Here is a 12,966-nt window from a genome sequence, read left to right as displayed (position 1 = left end):
TTCTTTTGAGGCTATTGATTCTATGTTTTATTCATGTTCTTTCATTTTAATCAAAAATTGAAAAGCCTTTTTTACGTAGATTTTGGCCACAGTGATACCATTCTCATTGCCCTTTGACACACTGAGCAGATCCATGCCACGTGATCATTTTTCTGCTCATACAGGCCACAGCTGGAGCAGGTCTGTCACTGTTTTCACAGGGGTCGTATTCTTTAGACTTTTGGTCTACAGAATAAGGTTTTATTGTCTGATACATCTGACAGAGCATGAGAGGAACTGCCGGGAAAAAACGGGAAAAACACTTATCCGAGAAGCTGTAATTGCTGCCAAAGGAGCTTCTACACAGTATTGAATTAAGGGTCTGGATACGTTTGCAAATGAGATATTTCCTTTTTTGATCTTGAATAAATTTGCAAAAAACTTTTAAAAAATTGAAATTTTACCCATTCAAAATTAAATCTACAGCACAATAAAGCGTGCAAAAAGTGAAGAAGTTTGAATGCTTTCTGAAGCCCCTGTAAAATAAATAGTACAGTTTTTACTCTTACTCCTCTGCTGTTTGTTGAATTGCCACAAGGTGTCGATAGAGAGTCTGACTGGTCTGAGACTTGAGGAAGTAAATCAGAGGGGATTCCCCCAAGACTTCCTTGGTGCTTCAGATCCTCTCTAGGTGAAACTTTAAAGGTCATGATTGCACATGTTCTCACACGTTTGGTTTCCGTTCAGGTTATTTACAGGCTTCAGTAATACAACACACAACTGAGCAATAGCAAAAAGCAAAAGCGAAAATGTTTGGGGAATATTTGAAATACTGCAATCACCTCACAGAGTAGCACATTTAACTTTGCAAACATTAAAACAAAAGTGGGTCATTAGTTTGGGTACTACTGAAGAATGTAGTAAGAAAGAAAGGGATATACTACAAATCAGGCCCAGCTGGTGAGGCTGGTTGCCAGCATGCCTTCACTCTGCACACAACTGTTTTTGCATAAGGGTAGATGAAAACGTAAGATCTGTGGACTGACACATCCACTGTTGGACTGGCCTCCTGACTTCAGTGCATTCATGTAAAGGCATCAAATGGATTGAAACATTGTATCAGCGTCTTTCAATAAAAAAAATTAAAAAAAAACCCAACCTGAAATATGCCCACCAAACTTTTTAAACATCTCAAACTGCTCACACTGCATTCAGACCCAACAACCTGTAGAGGAACTACTAAGCAAGGCAGAACAAAAAGTCAGGTAGACCGTTGAACAGGTCATAACACCTCTCCTGTTGACTCAACTACAGTGAATCTCTGCATCTAATCGGTGTGAACGTGCTGTTTAGTCAACAAGTGATGACTAAACTATTAAGGTTTTATCCCCACGACAAAGGGCCTCGTGAGTTTTTGGAACAGCAGCCTCTCAGACCAACACTAACTCCAAAACAAAAAAAAATCCACTGAAAGGCCATTTGTTACTGATGGGAAATCAGCCTGGACTCAGACTGCGTTAGTCATGAGGATGTGAGTCTGCCATCCATGGACCAGTATTAGACAATGATGCAAAGGGAGGGTGGTCAGCATGCTGAATATGGCCTTTGTATTCGTGAAGCTGTTCCAAGAAGACGGCCTTTGTTGAGCGGGTCTTTGACCCCAGCAGCTCTGACCTGAACGAAGCTCATGTGCTGCCTCAGTTACAATAACTTTCAATACTCTGTCCCCGATGCATGGTGATTATTACATGGTTATTATGAAGATGGGATCGTACATTTACATTTATCTATTCGGCAGACTCCAAAGTGACATACAAATGAGGTATGATTCAAGTCCCGGTAGATCAAGAAGACGCCTTCAGGAAAAAGTGCCTCAGCACTCAGTCTCACCTGACACAAGTGCCGCAAGGCTTGCATGTGCTCGTAAAACGAATGTGAGGTATATTTGCAGCTGATACAGGTTAACAAGATCAGTGCTGACAGATTTGGATTGAAGTTGCTTTTATTCCCATTTCATCATACTATTCTATACTTAACTAAACTAAACTATACTAAATATACTATACTCGACTATACTAGACTATACTATTATAAACTACACTGCATTACACTACACTAAGAATGCACACCATACTTCACTACACTACCATGCTATATTATACTGTTGTATAGAATAATATAATTCAGTATTTCACTACACTACACAACAGTACTATATTGAATTATACTATACTATGCTATTCCAGACTAGAGTATACTAGTCTGGAATAGACTATACTATATTATACTAAAAATATACAAAACTATACTTTATTAAACTATGCTATAACATATTATTCTATACTATACTACATTATGGTATAATATGGTAAAATGTAGTCTATTACAATAAATACTTAACTAAACTGCTATACTATATTATAATATACAACAACAAACATACTATAACAGTCTATAGCATTGTATATTATTATATCCTGTATTATAATATCAAGCTATACTTACATTATTGCAACAATAGTATTACTAGTCATAGTGGTGGTAGAAGAAATGAAAGTACAATTGGGCCCACAGAGTAGTGTAACTGTAATGTAAACCATATGTGATGATAGTGTTGTTTTTCCTGTTGACCTGCCACAGAAGAAGAGTGACACCAGTTCAAACCACAGATTTTAACGTGATACAGTTTCTTTGATCACTGCTTTAGCTTGGGTTTGTCGCAATGTGCGATACAATAACTATAAGCGGTTACGGGGCCAGGCTGATAAAAGAAGATAATCATTAGAATTAGTTGTATTTACTCAGGGTTATCTTTGAGCTTGTGTTGACACAGAGTTGAAGTCTGGGTGCTTGATCACATGCAGCAACTCACTTTCTATACAGTGTTCATTGTTTGAGGGGATTTTCACCAGTACTTCCCACAACTGCAATAATTGTCATGTCATAATGGCAGCGAATGGTCGGAGCGAGCAGTTCAGTCCCCTCGGTGAAGAAGATGGTCATAAAATTGGATCATTTTTCTTTTAGGTTTATATTTTCCAGGCTTTTGTATTAAAATAATTAAACAAACTAAATATCTAAATTCATCACACATTACAAATACATTTTCCCTAGAACAGCACTTACATGTAATCTGTTCTGGGGGGGGGGGGGTTTAACCTTAAAACAATATGTTACAACATTTTCTGTAAAATGATACCCGTGTACAAACAAAATGATTAGTTTACGGACATAAGCTGTGACTTTTGAGAGTTTAATCCTTTTTAAGCTAATAGGTTTCAGCCATAGTTTTATCTAAGTCAATGTTTTCATTCAGACACCTAAATGAAGCTTGGTGGATTTTGATCTTTGACAAAGTTCACATGAACAAGGTCATTTTGGCCTTTAGGTTTTAGGAAGAAACATGTAAACTACCCCCACTTCTTGTTTCTGGCCATACTTTACTTTCAAACCTCTGATGAGCCCTTTTAGTTTTAGATCACCCATTTTTTCACTTCCTCTTTTTGCATCCTTTGATGTATCAACTTCTTATGTAATTCTGTCTCAAGCTTTCATTTATGTTTGGACCATTTCCATGAACAGAGACGGCGATGAGGTCTTTCTGGTGCTGTCTTGTTTGGAATATCAGTTCAAAGTGAATGAATCAAAGACTGTTGGAAAGAATTTTAATTGCTGATGTGAGTGACGCAGTTGAGGAACAATGGAGTTGTGTTGTCTGCCTGTCAGCCCCTTATCATAAGTGTGGCAGGGACACACACACAGCAGCACTTATTATTAAGACTCTGTGTAGTCTTCAGTACAGCACAGCTGCTTTTAGTAACTGACGACCAACTGTCCAGCTTCAGAAAACTCACAGAGACACTTTGGTCTCAGTGTGACCCAACAGAGGTCATAGCAGAGACTTACTGTCTGTGTAACTACTCCAAATGACTCCACTGCAAAACAAGAGCACCGCTGTTTTGTTTTCACAGAAAAAAAAGCTATAGTTATAACAAAGGATATTATTAAGTTATAAAAACCATAGGTCAAAAATTATATGACAGAATTCCTTTGAAGGAAATAAGAAACTACCATAGAAGGCAGTAAGGAAAATATAAGTTTGCTACTGAGTACCACATACAGACTGGGAGTCCCTTTGGGGATATTGTATGAATATTACGCATATTTCTCACAAGGGTGGACCATCTGCCACCCTCTGAAAACTGCACACAGCCCACAAGTAGGCAACACCCTTCAGTGGGCCACACGGCACACAATGCAAAGGCCTGCTAGAAAACAGACAAGATGAATGTTCACGACATGACATGAACCGTAAAAAGAGGAAGAGTCGGCTAGCACCAGACTCTCAGTGAACAGTCAATGTACAAAGATAAGGCGTATGACTGTTGCATGAAGGAGATAAGGAAACGTCTGATTGCTGCATTCATGTGTCCCTGGTAACTTCAAGATTAACTCAGAGTGCAAAAAGAAAATTGAATGTGAAAAACTGACCACAAAACACTCACACTTACCTGGCACAACTGTGTTGAAGAGGTGTTGATTCAACTGTTTGATCGTTTTGGAGGGTGCGGTGTGTGTGTGTGAGTGTGTGTGTGTGTGTGTGTGTGTGTGTGTGTGTGTGTGTGTGTGTGTGTGTGTGTGTGTGTGTGTTTGTGTGGTGCTGTTGAGCTGCGCTGCATTATACAAAGAGTTGCCTCTGTTGTTTAGCCTGTCCTCATTGATTTGAATGAGGTGGACAAAACAATAGGAACACCTCTCAACATAAGGCAGTGAACAGCACCACATCCTCCAAATTCATCATACAGTTGAATCAAGAAAAGCTGGTTGAGATGGACATAATTTTTACAGCTTTATGTACTGTTGAACAACGCATCATATTTTATATGCTCATTGTACTGCATATAAAATCCTACTCATGTACAAGTAAAGACGTTTTATCAGTACCTGCACTTGTTTTAAGGGGAAGCAGCATTTTAATGTTGCATCTGGTTGAAATGGAACTGGTTTTAACTGGTCTATACAGTTAATTAGTTTAGTCCAGTGGCTTTCAACCTAAAAGGTCACAAAATAGATCTGAGGGGGTTGTGAGATGATTGATGGAGTACAGTATGAAATAAGAAAAAAAATCAATTTGTATTTTTCTTTCTTTCTTTTTTTTTAACTTTTCTCAAACTTAGACATAGACATTTGAAACATGACGGGCATCACCAATTAGACACTGTGAATTTCCAGGGAGCCACAAGTCAAAAAGCTCAGGAACCGTTGGCTTAATCTTTCAAAATGCATTGTATTTTACAAGTTTGTCATATATGAAAACTTCATCTCAAAAAGTAACTAGTAACTACCTGTCAAATAAATGTAGTGGAGTAAAAAGTACAATATTTCCTCTGAGATGTGGTGGAGTAGAAGTATAAAGTAGCATAAAATGGAAACATTCAAGTAAAGCACAAGTACCTCAAAACTGTACCTAAGTAAAGTACTGGAGTAAATGTACTTCCGTACACAGGTCTTCAAATCCGGGAAGTCCGGACCTTATCGATTCAGCATTAGTAGGGGAGAATTCAGGATTGGTCACGTGACCGCCTTTCGCAATTGTAAATTTTCCGGGAATGCCATGAACGCCTCAGAGCCAGGGGCCACAGTTTAGAGACGAGAGAGAGAGAGAGAGAGAGAGAGAGAAATAAAGACGCAGCTCCGGAGAAGTGAAAGTGACAGAGACGAGTTGAGACGAGAAGACCGGATACGGAGAAAAGTCGCAGTACGTTGCCCAGGCGCGCTTCACAGTCTGGAAGGGCAGAGCTGGTGTGCGGTGTTTCCTGTTCGGAGAGTTGACTCGAGTCGCACTTTTAAATGCATCGGATCCGGTGACAGCCTCGACGCAAACACCGCAAGAGACACGACAGACATGGTAAGGAGTAAATATCAGTCTCCCGGTGGCTAAACAGCTTTTGGTGAAACGGACAGCTCGGGTAAGAGTAGGGAGGAAAGGAGAGGAAAGCTTCTCCGGGCAGAATGCTTTTCTAAAAGTGTGCTGTGACCCAGAATCGTCTGTGGGGCAAAGTCCTCTAAGGGAACAGTAGTCAAGCGGGACGCGGCAGCTGCTGGCAGCCGCAACGTCTTCCGCGTGAAATGAAAAGCCTTTCTCCAGAGAAGTGCGTTCAGGTGAGATTCTGGCACACGGCTGGCTCCGACTGACTGATTTTTAAAAAAAAAAAGGCAAACGCGTGGTGAACGGCTTCACACCGTCTCGTCGCTGTGAGATCTTCATTTCAGAGCAGGACCAGGGTGTGAAGTGATGGCTGAGACCGATGTAAATAAGGCGGATGAAGTAAGCGTGTGTGTAAAGGAGCGTCTGGATCCTGCCTATGAATTAAGACTGCTCAAGAGCAGCCCCGGTTCACATCCCATGAACCCTCACGCACGCTCTCCCTAAGTATGAATGGGCTCGAATACTGAGAAAACGGGCTCATTATTATTATTACCAGGTAAAGAGCAGCAGGTGTTTTCACTTTTCCAATCCGACCAAGCACCATACTACACTGTAATGGACATGCTATAATACGACGTAGGTGTGGTTTCCCTGGATAATGCCAGGTACATTAAAGCAGGCAGGATGGAGGGAGTGAGCAAAGGAAGGAAGGAAGGAGGGGATCTGGAAGGGGCAGCAGTGCCTGTTTTAAGACACGGCCGGCCGAATTTGAAGCACAGACTATTGTTCAGCTACTCGTTGGTGTGCCCAGAGTGAGATCACTGGGCTCTCGGGGGGCGTCGGTGAATCAGCTTTCACCAGTCCCTCATTAGAAGCAGGTTTACTCCTCTCCGCCAGGCTCATAAGCCTACCGTGAACTTGTACATACAGGATGTTGGTTATGAAAGTCTTCACAGGAAATGAGAGCGATTTACGAACCGAATCAAGATGCTGAGAGTGTGCTTGTTTTGCTCCGTCTGTCGGGCTCCTGTTCCTGTTCACTTCTGAGATGTGGGCTTCCTCTCATGGCTCAGGGGGCAAAGGTGAAGGAGAAGCCCGTCAGGATCTGAATGACTCTGAGGTCAAACTACTCTCTAAATATCCTTCGCCAGGGTTCTTCTCAATCGGTGGTCACACAGGCTGTTGCTGGGGAGCTCACATATTGTTGTCCCATGCTGCTTTGTCCTCACGGCACAAACAGAGGTTATTGTTAACAGCCTCGCAAATGTCATTTTCATGATCTGGGAGAACCTGTCCGACTTCATTTTATTGATTTCATCTATCATAACTTGTCCCTCTTCTACTTTGTTTGTCGTACGTTTTGTTTTATTACATGCTTCAATAATAATTAATTTAGTTACAAAGTTACAAATTAATGTGCTCTTGTGATAACCTACTTGAAAAACATACCCCAGCAGTATGACTTGTTCTAAAATCCCCTGCAAGACTATTACTATGTTTATACAACAGCAAGCTAGTCTGATCTATATCAGGCAGAGGTATAGCTTGCATTTTTTTAGGGTGGCAGCCTTTTCATTGTGCTTACTTTTTTAGCGTTGTGCTGACAAAAACCGCGAAGGAGACACAGAAAAAAACGATCAAACTTTCAAAAGGAGCTACTAACTTGTACTATACTTCTGACCACTTGTTCTAGTTCTCTGTGGGAAAGTACAGAGGACCTGTAACAGGATGTATTAAAAGCCCCGGGCGACTGAAATGTTGCAGCTACATCAAATTTGATTGTATTCATTCCAAAGCGCATTCAGTGAGTGTATTCAAAATTTATGGGAATCAGAGTTAGGCGTGCATAAGTTATTAGTTATGTTTTTTAATCTGGTCACTGCTAGTTATTTCTAGCCTGCACTCTACGTAGTTGACTTTCATGGTGCCAGTGACTGGTCATGCTAACTGCCCATGTTAACTTACTGTCTCTGTTTATCCCATAACTTGAAATGTGTAACACCCTGTGTGCCTGGTAATTTCTCTCAAGAAACACATAGGTGACCACTGGGCGTTTAGACTTAGAAATTACCATTATGCATTTTTCTTTCACTACAGGAAAGTCAAAACAATGTGAGCGCATGAATTAATGTGAAAAGTGCCAAGCGACTAGATCCACATCAGGTCTCCATCTATAACCATGTTGTCTGTGTTGATTGGACAGGAGAATGGGAAGAGCCGCCTGCAGCAGACCCAGGAGGAGGTGGAGGAGGTGAAGGTCATCATGCTGGACAACCTGAACAAGGCTGAAGAGAGATCTGGCAAACTGGGCGAACTGGAGGATAGGGCTGATGTGCTGCTGGAAAAGGTATGTAGAGGGAGTTCAGATAAGCCGTTCAAGTGTAAAACATTAGCGTCACACTGCACTGTTTTAACTAAGTGGAGGTCTCTGGGTTGCACGAATGACTGGAGCAAATGGCATAAACACTTCATTTCCACAGGCGTCTAGGGATTGAAACTAGGAAATGTCATATCGATGTCTATAAATACACCTTAGGTGGGGCTGGAGAGGAAAACAAATGTACAATTTACATCCTGATTGTGTTTGATGGTGCTATTTTTAGAAAGGTATTTCCTATTGTTTCCTAAGATGAATGAAGTGAGCTGGTCTCCCTGGGTATGACAGAGTGAGACCAGGACATGCCACGAGACGAATGTCCGTCCGGGGGTCAAAAAGCGGGTCACATCATTCCCACATTGCCCCGTTGACCTACGTTACATCACAGCGTTGAACAGTTCTCTAAACAGCAAATTTAAGTTCAAGAAGCCCTTGGATACACTTTCAGATGACATGGGTGAGGAACAGGCAAGCTAGGAAAGCAGCTCTCAAGCAGAAGTTCCGCTCACTCTCGCTCGTAGAAGTTTTCAGGGATTATACCTTAGGAAATTAGAAAAGGATTAGGCTTTGCCAATCAATATTTTTATTTCATTAACAGTGGATCAAATGACTCCATGGGATGCGAAAGGGGTCGCTTACAGTGACGGACTCACACCAGACTCTGCAGTTCCCTTCAGCATCTTTCAGCCCATTGCTTTGGTGTTGCAGCCCGCCTTTACTGTTTTGATTCAGTCTCACGTGAGCGATTTTTTTTTTTCACCAGCAGCGGGCAGCCGTTCACGGGGAAAAGCCTTGATAAACCCATTGTATGCTACCTGCCCAACACCAAACGACAGATGGACAAACTTGCATTGGCCAGGTGGCAGAAGCCATGACTGCAAATGAACGCTAATGTTGTGTGTGCTGGGTGTAAAATGTTTACAAGCAATATAACAATTTATAACAAGTTTATACAGTGGTAAAGTTTCAAAAATGTGTTTACAACTTTTTCCCGCTGCCCCCAAGTGGCCAGAAAAAATGCAGCTTTGTACCAGATACAAGCTGCTCTGTCCTATATAGTATATTATCACCTTCAATTGGATATGGCAAACTTGTTAGCAAGCAGTTGCTTAGTTACGAATCCAGCAGTGATGGAGAAACATTACCTGGGGGTAATATTTCACTCTCCAGCTGCTAAATGCTCCACTAGCCACCCCCTTTGTCTGACTGCCATATGGGCAGGTAGTGTGTTGTGGGTTTTAGAGCTTTTTCACTGAAAACAGCTGCCTGCTACGGCAGAAAAGAATTTGAGAGTGGTGGAACTGAACCAGAAAGGTGAAGTTGTGGGCCATAAAACTAAAACAATGAATTTCAAGATGCTAAAATGCTCCATAGCGATGTGAGGGATGGCAGAGTTGGGTGATAATTCTCTGTGGGTTCATCATTACGAGCAGCCCATTTCACATCACATGCAGTCATTTGATCCATTGTCGATGTAAAAGTATTGATTGGTGCAGCCAAAAGTTAACCATGGTGCCAAATGGTCTTATCCCTGAGAACTTGTAGGAGCACGAAACGCCAGCTTGGGAGCTGTCCTATTGTTTTTGCTCATAATCCATGTTACCACAGATTGTATCCTGTAGTGGTTGTGCAACGAAAAGTTATCTGCCTGTTTGCTTTTTTAGTTCTCTGAGAGCTTTTTTTAGAATTAAAAAAAAAAAATCTCAGATAAGTAAGCAGTGTAACACAGGCCATTGGGGCTACGTGAAAATGATGTGACTCTGCTTGTTGAGCTGCGGACGGACTAAGGTAGTCATGCAATCTATTATTAATATAAAAACATTGAATATAATCGCTTTAAAAAAGGCAAAGTGGGAAAACATCGGAGAAATGCAATCTAAATAGACTTCCTCGTAAATACACATGAAAAACAAACTTGCAAACTATAAAATTGCCTCTGAAACTCAGTCCATAGTTCATTCTAGAACAGATACTGGCATATGGATGTAGGGAAATGTCTTTTCTGCTTTAGATATGTTGCCTAAGTAGGCTGTGTAAGTGTCATAGAAGTTAGTACGCCAGCTTTGGTCTAATGCTGTCCTATCTTGGCATATGCTTAAGACTATCAGACATGGAAAAGCAGGTCGGTTACACAACGTAACACATCTTCATTGTGGTTTGTTTTTTTTTTCCCCCAGAGTAAAGCTTTTGAAAAGACCTGCAACCAGGTGAAGCAAAAGAAAAGATGGGAGAACAAGAAGATGAAAGTGTTGTTTATTGGCATCGGAGTGGTAGCAGCAGTCATCATCATCGGACTTATAATCTTTGCCATTTCTAGTTAGCGTACGAGGATGGTAGCTCCTTTGCTGATGAAAGGAAAATAAGATATCGGGACTGAATGACATGAAGTGGACAAAGATAAAAGGTCCAGGAAAAGAGGAGTCCAAACGCTGGGACTCTAGCATCTTGCCTGAACTGCTTATTCTGTGATATTTCGGTGTTTAGAGATATTTATGGGAGTAAATATAGTGTCTTCAATTGATATGGTACCATTGATTGCTCGGCTGCTTTTTCTCTTTTTTTTTATAACTAACCAAAGTCGTGTCTCTATCTGTCCCACACTGTTAGGACACACCAGTTCACACTTTCATGGACTGAAAGTCTTTAAAGTCCATTGAATGGTGTAAAACCAGTCCACTACCCTTCCTGTAAAAACTCGCTATCAGACAGGTTTGTTAAGATTAGATCTGAATAAAAAGTGCTCTGCCATCACCCCACCTCTTTAAGCAAAACTATGAATTACTAATATTTTTAACCAACCATCATTAGGCTGCTACTGTCGTACTATTTGCTTGTACATACTGGTTCACATTCAGGAGCACCACTCAGAGGAGCAGAGAATTGCCATCGCTGGCAATTCTGAAGACAGAATCCATGTAACCGAAAAGTCAATCAGTGACTTGGTGAGAGACGAGAGTCAGTGCATGAAGACAGAGGAGAAATTACAACAGATGCCAAATTGGATAAATATGTACAAACTTTGGATCGCTTCAAATGGGAAAAAAACTGATGTATTGTAAAATGAAATTTCAGCTGTTAAAAATGAAATGTTCTCAGAGTTGCCTGCATCATTAAAATGTGTTTTTTTTTTTTATCTTTGAGTGATTGACTGATTTCAGATTTGTTGGAGTTTCAATGATTCCCATTTTTCTTCTTTCATACAATCTTTGATTTTTTTGTTCATATTATTCTCGAAAACACAGATTATAGGGTTTTATGATCTGTAACTGTTCTATACATCAATAACGTGTGTAACATGTGCATAGAAAACAGATTAATGTCTTCAGCTGCTCCTATTTTTCGTCAGATGACCGCTCTAAAATCAAATCTTACACACTATGTGCAAACTTTGGGTTGATACAAACCAGTAGCCAAACCTCTAGCAAATGTGTTTCCTTTCATTTATAGCCATAATCCACATGGAACAATTGTGTTTTTTTCTGAATGATCCTCTAGAAGCATAGATGAAAGCATTAGAAGAAGGTTTGGGAACCTGGAACTGCCAATAGCAAATTCTAATATTTCCGTTTAATTGCATTTAATCTTCAGTTTTAGCAAAGAATATTAGAATGACCCCTTGTGGCCAATGTTTTTACTTCAGATAAGTATGCAGAGCAGAGGAAAAACTGCTCTACTTTTCAGGTGTATTGTGTAATGCCTTTCAGCAGTTCACTTCTATTTAACTATATAGCCAGACACTTACTGTTTACTAAAAGGCTTGATGACGGTGTTTGAAATCCTCGAAAATGAATCGGAATCCATATATTGTTAGGGCACTTTGCCAAATGAGGCGCATCTGTCTCTCTATGATGCATTTAGGACACAAGTGGCGTTGGTTATCGTAGCTGAAGTCTATTCCAAGCTCCATATTATTAAAAAGAGAGAGAAATTAATTTTCTGTTCAAGTGTGACTTTATGCCTGATTTGCAAAAATATAAAGTTCCAGTCCCTCATGTATGCAAAGATGGTATTTACTTACAACTTCACTCCACGTAACATTATCTCGTAGGACATTAGACTTATTTTCATTAACTCAGTCTATTTTTACGGCGTACTGCCTTGAAGAAGTGACCTTATTGTCAGCAATCTCCTAAATTCTGACACGGAACTTAACCCTGACAAATGTACTTTTAAGCCCATCTGTTAGGGACAGAGAGAGATCTCCCAAAACACAACTGTACTGAGTTTTTTTCCATAAGAATGAGGTGAGCATATTATCAATAGACATGTTGGACCATCTAGGAACAATCTACAAGAGTGAGCAGAGCTCGGCTTCTAAGGGAGAAGCCTCTGTGTGACCACAGATTAAATCTCTCCTGGGTTTTTTTTTTGTTTGTGTGTTTTTTAATCGGTATAAAATTTGTGAGACACCTCCGACGTTGAACCAAACACACATTTAAAAGCTTGTATGACTTTTTAAAATGTACATTTTTTTAACAGGAATAATTTACAATAATCAAATAATACAGCTTCAAGCATGGAAACACACAGAATAGTTTAACTAAATACTGTATAAAACAACAAACAAATCAATAAATAAGACACTGCAGAGACTGTGGGTTGTTTGGCAACGTTATTTCCAAGTGCTCAGACACTCTTGACTTTTTAAATGGCAACTGCTCTCAACGTATTTTTGTAATGA

General features: G+C 40.3%; 1 protein-coding gene across 1 annotated transcript; it reads left to right on the top strand.

Moving 5' to 3' along the window:
• The first annotated feature begins 5,590 nt into the window (after nucleotides 1–5,590).
• On the top strand, nucleotides 5,591–12,951 carry vamp5 (vesicle-associated membrane protein 5). The gene is made up of 3 exons (XM_040156438.1): nucleotides 5,591–5,887; nucleotides 8,112–8,255; nucleotides 10,463–12,951. Exons 1-3 carry the CDS (start codon nucleotides 5,885–5,887, stop codon nucleotides 10,604–10,606), a joined length of 291 nt encoding a protein of 96 aa, XP_040012372.1. The 5' UTR covers nucleotides 5,591–5,884; the 3' UTR covers nucleotides 10,607–12,951.
• Nucleotides 12,952–12,966: the final 15 nt, after the last annotated feature.

This window comes from Xiphias gladius, chromosome 19 (genome assembly GCF_016859285.1).
Source record: "Xiphias gladius isolate SHS-SW01 ecotype Sanya breed wild chromosome 19, ASM1685928v1, whole genome shotgun sequence".
NCBI classification, from domain to species: domain Eukaryota; kingdom Metazoa; phylum Chordata; class Actinopteri; order Istiophoriformes; family Xiphiidae; genus Xiphias; species Xiphias gladius.
The sequence above is the reverse complement of the archived record's forward strand: the minus strand, read 5'-3'. Positions and strand labels throughout refer to the sequence as shown.

Bases quoted from the DNA above. Each gene is read 5' to 3' on its own strand.
- vamp5 (XM_040156438.1), top strand. The intron at 8,256-10,462 runs GTATGTAGAGGG...TTTTTCCCCCAG, and splicing joins CTGATGTGCTGCTGGAAAAG to AGTAAAGCTTTTGAAAAGAC.